Source organism: Phasianus colchicus, chromosome 6 (assembly GCF_987193195.1).
Source record: "Phasianus colchicus chromosome 6, bPhaCol1.hap1.1, whole genome shotgun sequence".
Lineage (NCBI taxonomy): Eukaryota > Metazoa > Chordata > Aves > Galliformes > Phasianidae > Phasianus > Phasianus colchicus.
In genome coordinates this window covers 44297597-44316563 of record NC_143441.1, presented here as the reverse complement: position 1 = coordinate 44316563, position 18967 = coordinate 44297597, and the positions used below count along the sequence as shown (strand labels likewise).

At 37.3% G+C, this 18967-nt stretch overlaps 1 protein-coding gene across 3 annotated transcripts in view; it reads right to left on the bottom strand.

Moving 5' to 3' along the window:
* Nucleotides 1-18967, bottom strand: part of PTPRN2 (protein tyrosine phosphatase receptor type N2) — a 621494-nt gene that overhangs the window by 403688 nt on the left and 198839 nt on the right. For all 3 annotated transcript variants that reach the window (XM_031615965.2, XM_031615966.2, XM_031615967.2), the window contains exons 4-5: nucleotides 9166-9283; nucleotides 4190-4352 (exon numbers count right to left, since the gene is read on the bottom strand). In XM_031615965.2, the coding sequence (XP_031471825.2) occupies nucleotides 4190-4352; nucleotides 9166-9283 (281 nt within the window). The remainder of the gene's footprint in view (nucleotides 1-4189; nucleotides 4353-9165; nucleotides 9284-18967) is intronic.

The window sequence follows — 18967 nt, the reverse complement described above, 5'->3', positions numbered from 1 at the left end:
CCTTGTTGCCACCAACCAAACTCTATTTCTCTATTTCTTTTGCTCTTTGTGATTCTTTAGAGACCTTTATTAGTTACTTCTTTAACGTATGGAAAGGTGGTTTTTTTTCTTTTCAAAGTGAAAGTCTCTGAAGACTCTAAGTTAATCAATTTTCTCTCTACACTATGTACAAGGGCCTGAGAAGAACAGCAGCCTAAGGAAGAGCTTAGTTGCACATAGTCCCCACCTCTAAGGATTTCAAAAGTCAAGTCAGACTGAAGGAATAAGAGCAACTTTCTTCTTCTATCCCTAAAACACTAACCCATAAAACAGAGACCCCTACAACAAGAAATGCAACTTTAATACAAGTATAGCAGACAACTTTCTTAGTCCTATAGCTGTTCAGAAGGTTTTCTGGAGCCCAGAGGAAAAAGAGCAAGAAACAAGGTGCACAGTCTTGCATCTAAAACAAAACCACTGCAGTCCTACAGTACCAGAGCAGAGCACTTTTGCCAGCCTGAGGCTTTAAAAATTCAAAAGTCAAGTTATCACAAAGCATGAGAATATGTTAAAATAGCAGTTGGAAGAAAAAGCAAGCTAACCCAGCTGAGTTATTTTTATTCTCTTTCTGGATTTGAGACTTTTAAGTACACTTGGATCACATTTCAAGTCTTTTCTCTTTCTGTGATGACTAAAAACTTAATCTCAGTCAGATGAAAGCAGCATAATTGAAATCATGTGTAATTACTTAACTGCCTGCATTTAAACTTTTTAAAAACATATAAGAATAACCACAACCTACTGCCTTGGCTGCTGAAAAGTAGACAAAAGCAGCACTTGCTTCCATCCTTATCAATTTTACTGCCTCTCTTTTTGCTTTGCTTTAGTGGTCACAGAACCCAGCAGCAGGGCTTCTAGCAGCATCAGTGCAAGTGAGATATCCTACAGCTGGATGGCTTTAGTAATATCAGCTGTGTGCTGTCCCTTATAAGCTGCCAAAACTGTGCTTCTGATTGTGAGCAGAAAGTGTTTTTTCAGGTCTGGGTTTGTTTGTTTTAATTAACCAGAGGGGAGATGCACAGAAGAATTCACATCACTTGAAGTCTTTGCATTTCTTGCTTCAGTAGATGAGATAAATCAAGATCTCTCATACTGTTTGTGTGCTTAGCTGTATGTTGTTTTCCATACTGAGTACAGGTTTAATAGAAAAGAATCACAGAAACTGATAATGCAGCATTTTGTGAATGGTAAAATCTCCATTAACCCTGAGTGGGGGGGAAAAAAAAGAAAAAAGAAAAAAAAAACAACAACCAGCGAATGCTTAAGTAACAAATGCCACCAAGTGCTCATTTTCTGAACAACTCTTTCCAGCTGAACTAAAGAGGAATGCTCTTCACAACCATAATCCTCAGGAAACAAACTCACAAAATCTTCCCATTTATTGTTACTTATCCACAGGCAGAGTAATTATCAGCTGGCTAGATTGCAGCCTGCAGAAGATAATGTCCCAATACTGAGAAAAATTATCTCATTGCTTCAAAATCCACTCAGAGAAGCTCTTGCTATAAAAGGTAAAGTTGCATGATTTAAGCTTGATATTATTATTTCTGTCACTGTCATATCAAGTATTATGAACATAAGAAATATGAAGCAAGCTTTTGTTTTAAGTTTTGCTGTACCTAATTTTACAGCTTTGTGCATAACTGTATGGATGCTCTCTGCTTGGTAACTGTAAAGCCCTATAGCTTTATTCTGACAACATGCATGTGGAAGGAAGATGGTAGAAAAAATAAAGACCAAAAGTTTATAAAGCAGTCTTATTAAACATATCTAAGTTAAGATACTAAATAAAACTTTTTGATTATAACAACTATTTTAAACCATCTCCCTTTTTCTTCCTCTCTTTTATTTTTGGCTGGAGTTCTCTGATGACAGTTTGGGAACAAATCAGAATCCACTCTGGGAGTCTGCCTAGAAGCACTGCATTTCTGCACGATTCAGCTATACTTCATAGAAGGTGGAGTATCAAAGCAACGAGAGTGGCATTACATTTCCTGCTCTCTGACAGCAAGGATGAAGTAAGGGAGATAAATATATACTTGAAAGAAAATGATTTTGTAAGAAAGGCAAGGGCCCTAAAGCTGTAATTCTAAGCAAGATAAAGTGCCTCTGTATTAAACCTTAATTTAAATCGGAATAATGCAAGAAAGCTAAAAAGATAAGAGCTTGCTACAATTATATAACGTAGGTTGATATATGAACTACAAAATAAAGCATCAACATTTTGTTGAACATGCAACCGAAGTGGTTAATGTAGTTACTTACAACTATAGGTGGTATGAACATATCACATGCAGCTTCTGCAGTTACTTTCCTTCCTGCTCATCTCTAGTCATTGATTTTTACTTTTTTTTTTTTTTTTCTGCTTCATGGAGGACCAAACATTATGTCTTTTATTTTGTTTAAAGTTATTCCAATAATGATCCAATGAATCAAGGTACAAACACTGCATCCCTCTTGTTTCTTTATAAAGAATAACAGACACATGTGATTTGCAGAGCAAAGGGCCGCTTTTCCAGGATAATGTAAAATTCATGATTTATTACTATTTCTTAAGATATTTTTCTTCTCTGTCTCTCTTTTTTTTTAAAATTTAAAATTATAGCTAACATGTCTGGCTCAATGTCTGCGTTTTAAGATTCTTCTTAGTAAATAAAGCATACAGTTTGCTTCTATACATGTCTCATTTCCAGATTTTCTCGTCTTTGTCCCACTCCCCCAGGCTTCAGAGTACCCATCTCCATGGCAACACTTGATAAGGTTGGTGGGTGGTGTTATCACAGCAGGCTTCCACACAGAAGGTCTCAGCCATATGGATTATTTATGAACTTGCATGACAGCACCAGACCCACTGAAACACTTCTTGAGCGAGGTTTTTCTACTCTCAAGCCAGTGATTCAAAGCAGGGTATCCTCACTGCAGGCAGCACCCATGAGTAATGAGCTGGGGCAAAGCATCCCAAAGGTGGTCACTCACCCATCCCCAAAAGCTGCCTTAGCACTGCCTGCAAGTTTCTGTTACTCCATACGAGCACCCACTGGCATGTGCCACAAACTGTAACCTGGTTGTACATGCCAAGCAGTGAACTTGAAAATCTGCAGCTTCTGAACAGAATACCGTCTCAGATATCCCACAAGTAAATAGCTGATATGACTTACACTGCTCTTGAGTGTTGCTGATGCAGATAAGCTGCAGTAGATTTATATTTCTGAGTTGGTTCTTGGAAAAAAAAACTAGCAGTTTGGCTTAGATATATTTTCATCATCTGATTTTTTCTAAATACTCGGTAAATTTTTTAGTTAAAGCTGTTGCATTTAGACTGTATTCATGCAAATAACCCATAACTTTTTTTTTTTTTTTAAAGGGTCCCTAAACCAGCAGCCTATTTCTTTAAAACAACATTGTTAGTACATGCGCATTTTTTGAGCAAAGCATCCAGGGCTATGAGGGCCTCTCACATGCATCCACTTCATCCAATTATTTTTAGGAGATTAGCAAGCTCAGTCTTAGAACCCAGTAGATTTTTTTCTAGGAAACAAAAACATTGTTTCAGTTCTCAAATAAACATTCCTGTTTTGTTTTGTTTTGTTTTGTTTTTAACATAGATGATACCCAAGATTTAACAGGTGTGATTTCTCTTCCTAGTTGTATTTATTATGTACACATCTGCATCTTCATTGATCGTGATAGGCTTCCTTTATGATCAGTAAGAGGTAGGAATTTTTGAGGCACAACTGATCAGATTTATTGTCAAAACCTACTAAATATTTTTATGAATTGTACTCTAAGCACCATAAAAACCACAAAGAATTGACAGGGCAGTTTGGCCAGCTCTTTTTAGAGGAAGGGTTCAGGTGCTTTAATGAGGGCTTCAGATCAGCCAGTGAAGATGTTACAAACTTCACCCCATTTTTCCTTCTTTCTAATATGCAGTCAGACACTACATAAGTTAAAATGTTCCAAATTAGAAGTGCTCTGTGGTTTATATTACTGAAGCTGACTGTTCATCTGAGGACGTCTTGCAGTTATGATAATCAATTGGAAGAGACACTAAGAAAAGATGTTTGATGTTAGGACAGGAAAACAGAAAAATAAAGAACATCCACAGGAGAAGAAATCACAGAATGTAGGAACTACATTAAAGTTCAACCTTGACTGAAGCTTTGTCATTCCTCTTCCTTGGATACAGATTTGTAGCTGTTGATCGAGAGAGAAGACGTAGATATTTAAGATATTGCTGAAGAGACTCGGCCAAGTTCACGTCATTTTCCAGATGAGATTTTCTTTCATTATCTTCATTCTGTTCCAAAATCCTGCACAGCAAAAGCAAATAAAATATCATCAGTCTGCATAACATACAGCATGCCTGACTTTTTTGGGTCCCTGTTTATACAGCAAAACACTGGAATTAGTTCTATTCAGGAGTTCTTAACCAAAAACAAAACAAAACAAAACAAAACAGTTTTAAAGTGCCTTTAAACCACAAATACACAGAAAGTTCAATCCTTAAAAAAAAAAAAAAAAAAAAAAAAAAAAAAAGCTCGAAAAAAACAGGCATTACTAACAATTTATTGCATGAATCAAAGTTAATGATCCAAGAGTAAATCAAATAAATGCCTGCATGGAGGCAGTCACATTAGTCACACTTAGAAGAAATTTGTAAAAAAAGAAAAAAGAAAAAATAGAAAGAAACTATGCATGACTAAAATGCATCCCAAAAAAGATATGGGATGGTTCTGAGATTTCAAACATTTGCTACATGATAACAAGAAACAGCACAGTTTTGTCTACATGTAATTTACAGAATACATGTACTCCTGGACTAAGCAAGTCAGCTTTAGCAAAAAGTTTAACAAGGAAATACTGAGATGGAAGAAAGCATCTCTTGTGATCTTCTCATGCACTTGGGAATCACAGAATAACTGTGTTTCCTGACTCTTTTAGACAGAACTCACTGATGTTTGTGAAGAAGAGCTAAAAAGGTGATTAAACAACAGCAGAGTAGAAGCTCTTACACAAGACTGTGTGTAGAGTGCTGTGTGCAGTGAATCTGAATTATTACCACCTCTCCTCATCTATCTCAGCAACACATCAATGATTATGATAATTTAAATGTCAACACCAGCCACTATTTCCCTCCATGTGCAAAACAGCAGAGGGAGGATTCTCAGTCTGCTTCCTTGCCTGTGACTGGCATATTGTTCACAGAATCGTTTGAGTTGGAAGGGATCTTTAAAAGTTATCTGGTCCAACTCCTCTACAGTGAACCAGGACATTTACAGGTCCATCAGGTGCTCAGAGCCCTGTACAGCCTGATCTTGAATGTCTCCAGGGATGGGGCACCCACCACCTCTCTGGGCAGCCTGTGCCAATGCTTGTTTTGAGGGAGGTGTCAGCATTTCCTACTCATGCTTACACACATCTTCAGTGAAGAACAATTCCAGGTGGAGCAGCTCTCCAGCTCAGGAAGACAAGGCATCATTTCACTCTCAACACTTCCAGGCCACTGTAAGCTCATGTCACGGTGCATATTTAGGGACACAGCTTGAAAGACTACCATTATCTCATTTTCCAAATCTTGGGTATAATTATATTACTTTATGCATAGTAGAAGCAGCATTTCCTTCAATGCCCGTAGCTGTATCTAACTCATGTCTTGACTAATTTCATACCGATAAATAAAATTAATGATCTAATTTGCTGTGGTAGCACTGCAACCAATAGTTCTCACAGGGTTGCTCACTTTGAAGAAGCAGAAAAAAAGCCTCCACCTCCATCCACCAAGGGGCAGATCCGAAGTGAGGAAAATTTCATTTTTCTGCTTCAGCAAGGGATCTGTGTGCTTCAGAGATGCTTCGTGGAGCGGGAGGCCTGGATCTCACTTGCCCCCGTCTGGTGTGAGTCGGTCTCCCCAGGCTGAGAGCACAGCAAGTCCTCAGCAACGGGACCAGGGCTGTGGAAGCCTTTCTACACCTTTCTATTTTCTAAGCCTGGAGGTCTCCTCACACCTACAACAATTTACACAACTCTGAGACTCTGAGTGCCTGTGAACCCCCATGCTCAATTATACTGTCACCATCCTCTCCTCTCCCCACAATATACTGAATTCACTGCAAGAAAGGACAGCCTGCATTGCCCTTCCTGTGTTCCCATGCTGAGGGCCTCCAAAGCCACTTTGTGAAACTTCAAGATTGTGCAACTCCGATTCTACCAGCTACCCATCAAGCACTCCACTGCTAAGAAAACGAAGGTAGGCTGCCTGGAACATTACAGAGAGCTTGTAAGTCTTGCTTTCTGCTCATTCTGTTCATATTTTTCTTTTATTCCAGAGCTCTAAATTCTGCATTATGGCAGAGGGTGGATGCACAGGTAAAATTAGCCAACTACTTTTGAACTTTAAGCCAGGCTAAAACTGTTCTGCACTTTTAGAAAGAGCTGGGCAGTATGCTTTCTGCTTCAATAGAGATGAACTAATCCAAAGAGGTTCTCATCACAGAAGGTATCCCAGTTTAAAGCACTCATCTTTCATTCATCATTTAATTCTACCATCTCCTTTCTTCGTTAGCTTTGAAAAGGAAGGGAAAATGGTAATAGTAGACCAAATTCTGCCCTGAGGATTTCCACTAGAGCTAATGGGAACTGAATGCTCAGATAAAAGACAATTTTTAGGTTAGCTTTTCAAAGTATTATTTACACTATGTAATTGCTCTCACCGGTGCTAAATGCAAAATCTGAGATGTACATTTCTTAATTTTTCTTATGGAGATAGTAATTGATCTCAAATTATGTTTCAATTCCCTATTAGATGTAATATTTTATATTACAAACTGAAAAATATCAATTAAAATATAAAAGGCTAACAAAGGATTACATTTCAGTTGAAGACAACTTTAATAAAACCCTACAAGTACATCTGAAAGATTTGTTAAAATCTCTGTAGTTCAGCAGTATATCACTGTTGTTCATCTTGTTAACACAGAAAGTCAAACACATTACATAAGCTATTATTGAAACTGAATTAAAATATTTCCTTTAAATTTAACAAAATGATATTGGAAAATGGATGAAAGTGTAACATCTCAAAGCACCTAGTGAGTAAGAGAAATGACTGCCAGTTGAGTTCTTGTGCACTTATTTGGGAGTATTTTCAGTTTTAACTTGTTCTGAAAAAAGACTTTGCATTCAAAGAACCATAATGTATAAAGACAATAACCTAAGTAATTATTTATCCACAGAAATAATCATACAGTTACTACAAAAAACAGCACTTTGGGAGCTTCTTCATGGAAATACATGAATCTCTGCACTGCGGATATTAAGTTTTTCTAGAATGTTCTCTATTAATAGATATCACAATTTAGAATAAAGAGATTCACCTTTTAAAATGCTATGAGAATCTTATTACTGACTTGATGGTTTTATTATAGAAATAATGCTGTACCTCACTTTATACATCGAAGCTTGTTGGAAACGTTTGTGGTTTTGCCTAATTGCACCGATGAACACAACTGACATTTATTCCCTGTGTGCAGAATGGATTTCTTTTCCTTTATCTTGGATCCTCTTTTAAGAACTTTTTTTTTTTTTTGAAATTTAATAAGGGCCCAGGAAATGCCATGCACACTCCAGTTAGCCACCAAAGAACAAACTTTCATCTAGAAATCAAGCTCCCCATTTCAGGGCTTTTTTAAGATGAAATCCATGTCCTCTAAAAGATTTCATACACAGTAATTTAGCCTAAGTCAATTTACCTTTCAAGTGTCTGGGTCTATCTTCTTGCTCTCACTAACTCTGTGGGGATTAATGACTCATTAATATGACTTCATATTGTCTTATTACACACTTTACTCTTAATAAAAGGTCTTCGTGCCATAATGTTTCTTTGATAATCAGATACCTGCACTAAGTTGCTTTTTTAATTATTTAATAATTATCTGATAATCCTTTAGCAAGTATATGCGCACAATGGGCTTAAAGCAAATTTTATTAGAAACTACAAGAAGATGGGAAAAAGTTCCTACTGTTCTCTGACCTACAGAATACATTGCAAATGGACAACCAGAAAAATCAATTAACGTTTTAAACTGTTGGCACAGAAGATAATGCTTTCAGAGGCACAGCTTGGTAACTTCAGAAAATCTATCCACAACGGGAACTTGCTGGAATGCATTTGAAAGTCTGATGTACCTGAAGTGCCCGAAGTGTCAGTACACTTTTTTTTTTTTTTCATGTATATCTCTAGTTAAAAATACAAAATGGCTCTAATCCGATTCCAACAGGAACTCCTAAAAGTGATCATCTGTTCCTAATCTAAACCTACATTGTTTCTCACGTATCTTCTTATATATTTTATTTTTGTGCAAGTATGAATTGGGAACACTGCAGAATGCTGATTTGATTTTGCAGAAATTTGGCATATTTTATCCTGATTGCATGAATAAAAGTTCTAGATATACTCATTATATATAAAAAAATATCCTACAAGATCTTCAAATTTATTTCTGATAGCACACAGAGTAATGCACACAGTAATGGCATTTAGAGCACCTAAGCAATGAGAACAGATTTTGGATACTACCATGTGAAGTATGATAGATCGTCTGTTTTTACAAGTTAAGCTTCTATCTTACTGCACTCCTGAAGTGTATGATATTGTGATTATAAGATATGTTTCTGTTTCTTTTATACTGAATAGATTGGAATATGTGCAAAGCACTGGGTCAGATTATGAATTAAATCAAAACAAACAGAGACAAAACAAAACTGAAAAACTGCTTCCTGTGAAAGAGCTGCTGTACAACTCTGCTTTTGAAAGCCAGTCTTAAGCACAGCTGGCTGAACTGAGAGTAGACAGTGCATGAACAGACAGAAGACCTGATGTTTGGATTTCAGAAACCTAAACTAACAACAGAAGACCTTATTATTTTCTTAACCTGATGATAATTAGAAGAAAAGGGCTGAGAGTTTTAATCCATTCTATCCACTATTTTCCTACCACAAGTGCTGTTGTTTTCTATTTGTCACACACAGAGTGGTTTTAGCAATGCATTTAACTCAGCTTCAAATTCCCATCATTTGCCAAGACTCCTCAAAGCCTACTATGCAAAAATACCATAGAAGACTTACCTTCCTGTATCAGATGCTTCAGCTGCAAAGATGTCAGAGTGTCTGTTGTGGATTTTGTGGATGTTTGAGAGTTCCTGACCAATGACATGCTGCGTATAGTCATCTTGCCAGGTAAAACCTGAAAAAAGATAGACAAACAAACAAACAAAAAGAAGTCACTGTTTAGGAACTTGAAAGTTTGTCAAGAATATGTCCTATATAAGAAAGAAAAAAAAAAAAAGCAGCTATGTTAAACATGAATCCAAGAGTAAACTAGAGACTCCTCTCTCCTGTAAGAAATTTTGTTAATCAAGCATGATAGCATGATAGAAAGACAGAAGATAACACAATGAGATTTTGAAAGGCTTTACTTTTACACAACTCTAGCTACTTACAGTTTTTATATACATAAAAAAGAGTTCTTTGGGGATAGCTATTGCAAAGAGATATTTCAATCGCTGGCCATTAAAAGACAAAGCATCTTAATTCTGAATGCTAGTATCCATCAAATAGTTGTTTCCCAGGGGTGATTTGTTCACTTCTCCCACCACACTGACCCTTCTCAGCTCTCTCCATTAAAGTACACTTTTAGGTTACTAAGGAGCTCGTATTGCAGTGGAAAAAATGTTTTGAGTTTTAATATAAAACATGTGGAGGTCAATTTATTTTATCTTTATATTAAATGTTGTGACAAAGAACTTTACAACAAGAGGGAAGTACAACTGCGAAGGCAAATTCCAGTAATTACTCATTAATTACATGCACTGCCAATCTCATGGTAATTATACTTAGAATAATGATATAATTATAAACATAATTGTTATCCGATTTGTAGATTTTAGATGTTACAGTAATACTTTAGTTCATAGAACTTGCCTGTGTAATTATCTGCAATTATCTAATAACTAAATATCGCATAATTGCAGTGAATTTCTTTTACACCACGCACTATAAAACACCACAAAACCCCCAAATGAATATCGATGAAAGCTCCAGATATGGTGATCTTGCTAATATCTTCCTAAAAGAAAGTACCTAAAGAAAAATCCACCCTAGCTGCAGAGGGGAAGAGACACATCTGCCTGCTAGAACCAGCCTTGGAAGAGGCATTTCTGGTTCAGTTCTACTTCAGGCACTCACTATAAATTTCTGCTCCACTGGCAGTCAAGGACTCAGGACCATCAGTCTCAGCAGAACCCAGAACTTGGTCATCTCACTTGCTGGATGAGTGCTTTATCCAGCAAGCTCTTCAAAAAGAGTTGTATTCTTTACACTCTTACGGGGTATGAAGGTTGAGTTCATTGTCTGTTTATGTAGGCCTGGATTTTACAAAGAAGTTTAAATAGGAGGTTCATTCATTCTGCCAAAGCAGACAGTTCTGAGCATGTAGAAGTATAAATAACTGTAACATTTATCAAATTTTCAGCTTCAGTAGGAGATACATAAAGAAGCTGGGTGTAAGACAGGCCTAAGGAGTATTGCTGCTGTCCAGAATTTGGGCAAATTTTAGAGGAGAAAACTTCCAGTTTTGGAAAAAATATAGGTGTACTGCAGCATTAACTTCTTTTTCTTTTTTTTTTTCTTTTTTTTCTTTCCCACTGATGAAAATAATAATAAGCAATCTGGAACCCATGTAAATATGCATGGGCTTCCACAAACAAAAAATCCGCTTTGATGCCTCTTTTTAAATAAAAATGTTACCCAAGTTTATTGAGAAAAAACTTCACCTGAAATCATGGTAGATGTTAATGGGTACAGTAGATGATTCCAGACCACTGGGAGAAGGAAGAATCTCTGAAATATTTTTAGATCTGATTCATCCTTTTCAAATGCAAATCTCACTTTTTCAGATGTGCCATAGAAGTAGATGGACTCAAATCAGTCTAAGGCTGCTCAGAACAAGTTCTTATGTGAATACACAAAAATGAGTCACGTAGCACATACAATTATTTTAGTGTAGAGGTACTGAAATTATTTTCGCAGGGAGGTTATATATATGTGTTTGTTCAAGTTTACATCACTGTTGTCTAGTATTACACATTTTTAGTGGTGCTATAAACTCATGTGGCAGAAAGAACTGTGATAACATTCAAGTTTAGAAGTGCAACAAAGAAGTTTGGGTGAAATACACATTTCAGTAAATAATTAGCATATCTATCAAACCACTAATTTATGAACCTTGTTTCCAAAATCACTGCAATTTCCCTTTCCAATTCCACTCCAACACTGGCCCTATTAAATGCTAACAATTATTCAGTAATTACTGTAAACTTTAAAGAAAAACACACAGAATCTCTCTCAAGAGTTTTGTTCAAATTAAAGCATGAAAGAGCTCATCTCTGCAGCATCTGCATAAAGACAGGAAATTAATCTCTCTCAGTCCCGAGCAATGTATTTGGGAGCAGACAGAGGTGTCATTAGTTAGGTATGTCTTTAACCTCCACAAAATTGTTTTTGTAAAAAAGCAAAACAAACCATTGCGATCCCAGGACTCAGTGGCCACGTGTATTTCGTTTGATTGGATGTATTTTCTTTCTCCTGCTGCACAGTTTTAAGATACAGTACTTAATATTGACAAAAAACCACACAGCTGTGGCATTAAAGGAGTGGCCAATAAGTGAAAGAAAAACAGAGCTTAAGAAAGTAGAATTAAGGGAATACGCTTTCTCAGATGTATCTCCCAGCATTTCTAACTCAGGTAAGAGATAGAATGCATCGATGAAAATGCAAATTTTATCTAGTTCCAGGAAATCTCCCCTCTGCAATTAGTTAGCATTGCTGTTGCTTATGTAATTGCCTCCAGAACTGCAATGTGTTCAAAGCCAACCTTACACCAATCACTTCCCACCATTGTTTCAGTTCCAAAAAACCATCTCTCCCACACACTGAGCTCAACAGAATAGCACATTGAAGAACTCTAACACCACACTGACAGCTGCAATCAGAATTAAAGTTGAGAAGGAGCATATGACGCCGGAAGGCGATTTCCTGTTCCCTTTGTCTCCCATGTCACACCTAGCACCAGCGTCCCACTCTCCACCCAATTACAGCAATTTGTCTCCGCTGGCTGAGCAGGATCACAGGCTGCTCTTGTACACACATTACTTCCATGTCAGTAGCGGGGAGCAACACAGGGACACCCAGCCTGGTGAGCCCTGTGCTGCTGCAGGTCTGCCCAGAGCTCGCACTTCCCAGCCCTGGGTTCCCATCAACAAGCAAAGCCAATGCACAAACAGAAGGAGGCTGACGAACCCCGAAGTGATACAGACAAAAGAATTGCTCTTGGCTGAATAGCACTGGGTTGTGAGTCCTCATGAAAAAACAAACAAACAAACAAACAAAAAACTAGAGGTACAAATCTTCCCCACAAGAAGTAATGCTTCATCTTATTGACAGTCAAAATTTTAATTATTGCTTTGGGTTTTAAATTAAAAATCAAAGAGTCACAGAATCACAGAACAGGGGTTGGAAGAGACCTCAAAGAGCATCAGGCTCCAACACCCTGCCATGGGCAGAGTTGTCCACCACTACTACTACTGCTTTCACAAATGCACATTGGCAAAGAAAATATTAGGTTCTGTCTCCAAAAGTAGAATGATTTCACATCAATTTCATTTTTAACTTGCTTCATTGGTTTTGCCACACCAAATTAATTTAAAATAATCAGCATCCAAATATATATTTTCTTTTCTTGGCTGTTCATTTTTTCTATGTATTGGCACCCTTACTTTGGTTTTTCATCTTACAGAAATCTGATGCCTTTGCAGATATGTCTGACCGCATCTCTAATGCATGCAAATTAATTAGCAACTGTTGAAATCTTCTGCTACTACTCTCTCTTAATTTGCTCTAACTCAGAATCATTGGCACAAACAATTCTTATTCCTCTGAATGCCCAAGCAGGAAAACTACAGCTTTTAACTTTTCAAAGGCAGTGTGGTGTACATCAGCAGAGCCCAAATTAGGTCCTTTGCAACACTAACAGTTCTCAGTGCCTGAGGATTTGTGCAAACCTTCCCCAGCAGGCTGGGAAGGATGCTCAGGCTTCACAGGGATCTGTGGGCTCTTTCACTGAGACCTGTGCGTGACAGCCTAATGCAGGGCCCTTCCTGCTCTTATGCCACTTGAAATCCAAAATGATTAGTTCTGCATCAATATTTTGGCAACAAAATGACTTTTACATATCAAGTCCATTCAGAGTGACAGGAGATTATTATATATTGGCAGAAACCTATATACTCAAGCCTGATCCTTCTTTGTCAGGAAAATTCTCGTATAAAAATGCCAAAAAACCTCAGAAGTATTCACACTTGAAGCCATAAAGAATTACTATTTTTCAGTTGTGACATTAATTTTTTTCCACTTTTTGGTCTTATTATTCATTTTGTCCCTGTATAGTCTACAATAAAATAGGTTTTTCTCTGAGCTACCTTCAACTGCTTCTTCATTTCAGCCAGGAAATTCTCAGTTGTGGAGCTCAGAGAGTTTCATCCCCCATGCCATGTGTTGCAAACCATTAATGCCTATCTGAGCTGTCAGAATACCTGCAGAACTTGGAATGATTGGCTTTCTTCCTTAACTTTCACAACAGGCAGTTCAACATATAGACGTGGCTTTCTGCAGGTTGCCCTTCCACATCTTCTAGAGGAGCTGCACTTCTTTGCATCCCACACCTCCCTTTTCAGATCTCAAGAACAGGCCCAGTAATGTCCACTTTTGAATACTAAGGTAAAATTGTGGCTTTCATGCTGAGTGTATATCAGAACCTGTTTTTTCAAGTAGTGTTTTTTCTACCTAAGAATGTAACCAAAAGATAAAATCTTCATGTTTCCAGGTACAGAAAAGAAAACTAGAACTTCTTCCATGAGCAATTCTGTAAAACAACTGACAATGGCAGGTTAATGGCAAAAATAATAATGGAGAAATTAAATCCGCCCCTGCACAGTAAAGGCCACAGTTAGCTTTCACTATAAACCGGTGTGCCACAGCATCTAACTCCCCTGTATCTTTGGTTTGGCATATTTATTTATTCTGAAAATTGTGACTCAAGATGGTTTCTGTGAAAGCAGAAGAAAATCTGGCAGTACAGTTTTGTGTTACATTTCCATGAGAATTTGCTCTATTTTTTTCTTGCTCGGGTCCAACATTTTTTGTTTTCTGGGTCAAAAAAAAACCCTGGCACAGCCTGTATTTGAAGAAACAACTTGGATCTACAAGCAGCCATCACCACTCCTGCTCTGTGGTCATGGTCTCCTGAACATCCCCAGGCAGTTGTACTGAGTAACAAGTTTTACACTCGTAAGGTTTTTGTCCTCTTTTGGAAATTCTAGGAGGAACTTCTTTGCAATATGCAAGAGGTTCAGTCTCTGCATTCAGCAGCAATTCACTCACACTCAGAAGGCAAAAAGCTTCTGCACTTGAAAGAACAGATGAAAGGGCTGCCTAAGGATCACACTTTCAAATTTTCATGTATTGTTTTATTATACATAAAAGCGATAATCTCCACAGAATTAAATTACTAGCATAATCTTTTTACAGCTTGGATTTTAATTTACTCTAAGTAACTATCCCAGAAGGTAGAGGGAAGACTTTTCTCTTCTGTTTTTTTTGGAATTCCTATCATTTGAAAAAGCCAAATGAGTGCTTCTTTTGCCAGGAAGATTATAAAATACTCTGACAGACCTAGGATGCAATGTTTCCTTACCTTTACTTCAGCTCATGTAGACAGATACAAATAATTGGTTTGTACAAGCTAAAGTTTTTAAGTGTTACATAAGATTTTTCTGCTGCTAGAGCTGATCGTAAGAAAAGAATAATGGGATAATGTAAAATATATAATGTAACTTCCAGCTACAAGAGGCTATTTTCCATAGACAACAAAGAACAGACATATGAAAGAGACTGCAGATCCTTGACATAAATCCCATGCTATCCACTATGTCTTAAAACCTTCTCATAAACCAACGACCCTCAACCTTGAAAGCAGATGGTTCTGTATACAGAAAATAATTTTAGGAAGTAAGATATGCAAAATGGAGCTTATTTCATGGTTACAGCTTTATATGAATGTTCAACCTAAATTTAATTCATGGTCAGTTACATCTTTAACTTAAATAGCTCTCTGGAACATCTTAGCTGTGACATAGTCATCAAAAAACCAATCAAATTAATATATGGTGAGTAAAGGCGTATCTTCTGTTCCTCCATTTCCTCCTGCCCCTGCACCACGCACAGACATGTCCTCAATGCTGTCAGTCCAAGGAGTTTCCAGGAACACAAGGAAATATTCACATACACCCAAAATAACACTAAAAGAAGAAATGGCTTTGCTCGTTTCACAGAGCTTTGAACTCACTTGTGTTAGCTGACAAGCACATCCAAGTGTAGGTGAATATTCTAGATTTAACCTAAAAAGTCTCACTTTAGTTCCACACTGTGAAACAGCCATCATTACCATACCCTCTGCAATCTCCTATTACACTACAGTGGTAATCTTTCCTTCTCTGTTAAAATATCTTTTTTTTTTTTTTTTTTTTAAATTTCTTTCTCATTCCTTTTCTTTTTTATTATTTTTTTCCATGACGTCTTGCACCATTCTAAACTTCCATTCACCCATTTCATAATAAGGGATATTTTTCGTATTGTAACTCAGTTATAATGCTAGACTATACAGTGCTAAGAATGGAGATATTGTCCAAATAGGAGTTAACAATGCGTATAAAATCAGCAGGTCTTCCTTCTCATTTTATTTTATCCATTTCATTTCATGCTAACAGTAGGATGACAGCCTTATTGTCTGAAAAATGCAGTTCCTTGGAAAGCACTTTTGAAGTGCCTTCAATCTGGGAATTAAAACATCACCTGTAACAAGGCAGAATTGGTCAGAAATGTCCTGGCACTTAAATTAGCATAGAAAATTATGTGGATATGCAGGTTATACATATGCGAGCAAATTCATCTCACTTCTACGGTTCTTCATGTATTTTTAAACACCTCAGAGCAGAACTGTTCTTTCAGATCCATGTGGCTCCTACCAGCACTTCTTCTAACTGCTGATCTCTCACTGTTGTTTGTGAAAAATCAAATTTTGTCTGTCAGATGAGGGCTTTCAATTGCTGATGCAAAGTCAATATGCAGGAGTGCAATACTGGGCAGCATAGCAATGTCTGCTGTTGCAAATGCATCTTGGCATTTAGTTCTGAATATATGTCTTTATGATCAGTGTACAGACTATCGTACAACAGTATGGAAGGAACATCAGCATGAGCCAGAGCAAAGCCTTCTGCAGAACAGGGTGAAACAGGGAAGCGTGACATATTTGAAATATTTTCTCTGGCAAGAGCCTGCAGTTTACTACTCATCATTCATTTCTTATATCAAGACCAATGCAAATTATAGCAGAAAACGCTAAATCTTTGATAACTCTAAATTTCAGAAACATCCATAACTATATCTACATAGTTTGTGTGAAACTGTCTTCCATTTTCCACTTTTAAGTCATTTCTCTTGGACTCTAAATTCCCCGAGGATTTCTCGTTTTCAGCAATAGCAACAACAATAATTGTTATTGTTGCTATTGTTCTTAATAAAAGCACAGCAGTTGCAGAAGTTATGGTTCCTGTAGGAACCTTGCAAAGACGTTGGTGGCCAAAAGCTGCCTGCAGTCCAGGACAGTATGTCACTCAAGCTGGCTTGCCTGAAGCAAAGATGAGCAACTTGTATGGCACAGTGCTCCCCTAAACAGCTGATTAATACTCCCCAGGTTTCATTCTGAATTCACCCCAAGTACAAAAAATGCATCCTACGGGGGTTTGTGTAATCCAGAACAGCAGCATAGCACTTTCAACCCAAGGAGTATTTCAATTATCTGCTTCCTATTCTCCTACAGAAACAAACTTTTTGGGTTTAGGCCTTCCAACAACTGCAGCAGAGGACGCAATACACGTTACATGGCATGTCAGGTATTTCTTCATTTAGGCATTTTTGACTTGTGCATCTCAGGGCTCTGACCTACAACTCAGTTACGATTAACAAATTACTAAGATGCAGTATTTCTCAGCACATCCAGCTCATGCTTGTGGGTAAAAATGAGGTTATTTAACTAATTTTAGCAAACAAACTTCTTGGGGAGAGAAGTTCTGACTGACATGGCTTACTACCTGATGTATATTTTCCCTCCCTTGTTTCATACTTCATAGCTTGGCAAGCCTTAACATTTTTGGACAACTCATGGAATGCTGATTCATGGATTTGCACTGACACTTTATCAGCTCTGCATGCTCTATTTATTAGCTTTTCTAGCTCCTTTATTGTCGTTCAATGCTAGTTTCAAAAAACTTAAAAAGTGTTGTGCATATGAGCTGTTATTTGGTTTTATCACAATGCCACTAGCAAGAAGAATTTTGTTCAATCTGAGTGAGTTTTTTGAGTAAGTTTGTCAATGAACAAAAATATTTAGACTGGAAGAGCTAAAACAATAGGTTATGAAGTAACAGCCCCTACAGTTTCAATCTTGGTAAGGACAGTTCTAGCAAATGTCCATTCATAATAAATCACTTCAGAAAGTTTTTTGCTTATAACCATCAAGAGTTGCAAGATCTGAATGGTATTTAGTGGGAACTCTGACATGAACAAAATGCCTCAAAGCATGCCATGATGTAATAACATTTACATAAAACACAGAGAGGGCATACGATTAACTCTAGCTTTCCAGGAAACCATTGTATCCCATTTTAAAGGTCTAAAAGGTCAATTAAACCTGAACATCCTGAGATAGTTCCAATCACTTAACATCACTAAAGCCCACCCTTAACAGCACAGACCTGCAATAACCCACTGTGCTCCAAAAGAAATAGAGAACTTCCTCTGAGTAAAGCTCAGAGATGCAGCCTGGATCTGCAGGCTGAGCCACACACAAGCTAACAGGAGCAATAGAGACCAACTGCACATACATCATGGAACTGATGGCCTTTGCCTCCTTCACCTTCATTTCAGCTTGTGACACAACACAAACTCAGTGACTCACTTCTCTACCTGCAAAATGAATATTCTAAAAAACAATGTCAGGGGTTAAAGATGTGTTGGATTTTGTGATTCACTCCTGTATCACAGAGCTGCACCAGCATAAACAAGAAGCAGTGAGAAAAATGGGGTCCACCAGGAGAGACAGTGAGGTGTCATTAACTAAACAGCAGGTAGTCACTTTTTTCCTTGTCTTTGGTGTGTTTCTGCTATTTAAGGACTAGCAACTAATATCAAGAAAGTGAATGCATTTTCAGAAATACCATTCACTCCAAAAATGTGTCCATCAGCAGTTCTGAATGGCAGACAGAGCAGCAAATTCCCTTCAGATCAAACAACAAAGTGAGACAGCAATAATGTTAAAGCATTTCAAAAACATCGGTGGTGTAGCTCATATTTATTGCTTTCACTTAGTATTATTACAGAAGATAAGTCTTCTGATCAGTGGCTGCTAGCATTAAGAAACAGTGATATATTTCTAGATAATCAAGCACCACCCACTGCCATACTTTTGATGTGGTGGAACGTTCATGTATCTTATTTTCTACTTCCTCAGGGTATCCTGGTTAAAAATGTCACATGCACTTTTCCATATGTTAAGGAAAAAAAAACCCTGCATGTTAATTATTTTTAAGCGAGGTGTATAAGTAATCAGAAGTAATATTGATTATTCTCTTTGTCTATAAACTTCTTAATAGGCACATATAAATAATACTGAAAAATGTAATGCAGCCTTAATTACCAGCAGTTTATAACAGTCATGATAGATGAAACCAGCAGCAATCAATCTGATTGCTGTGAT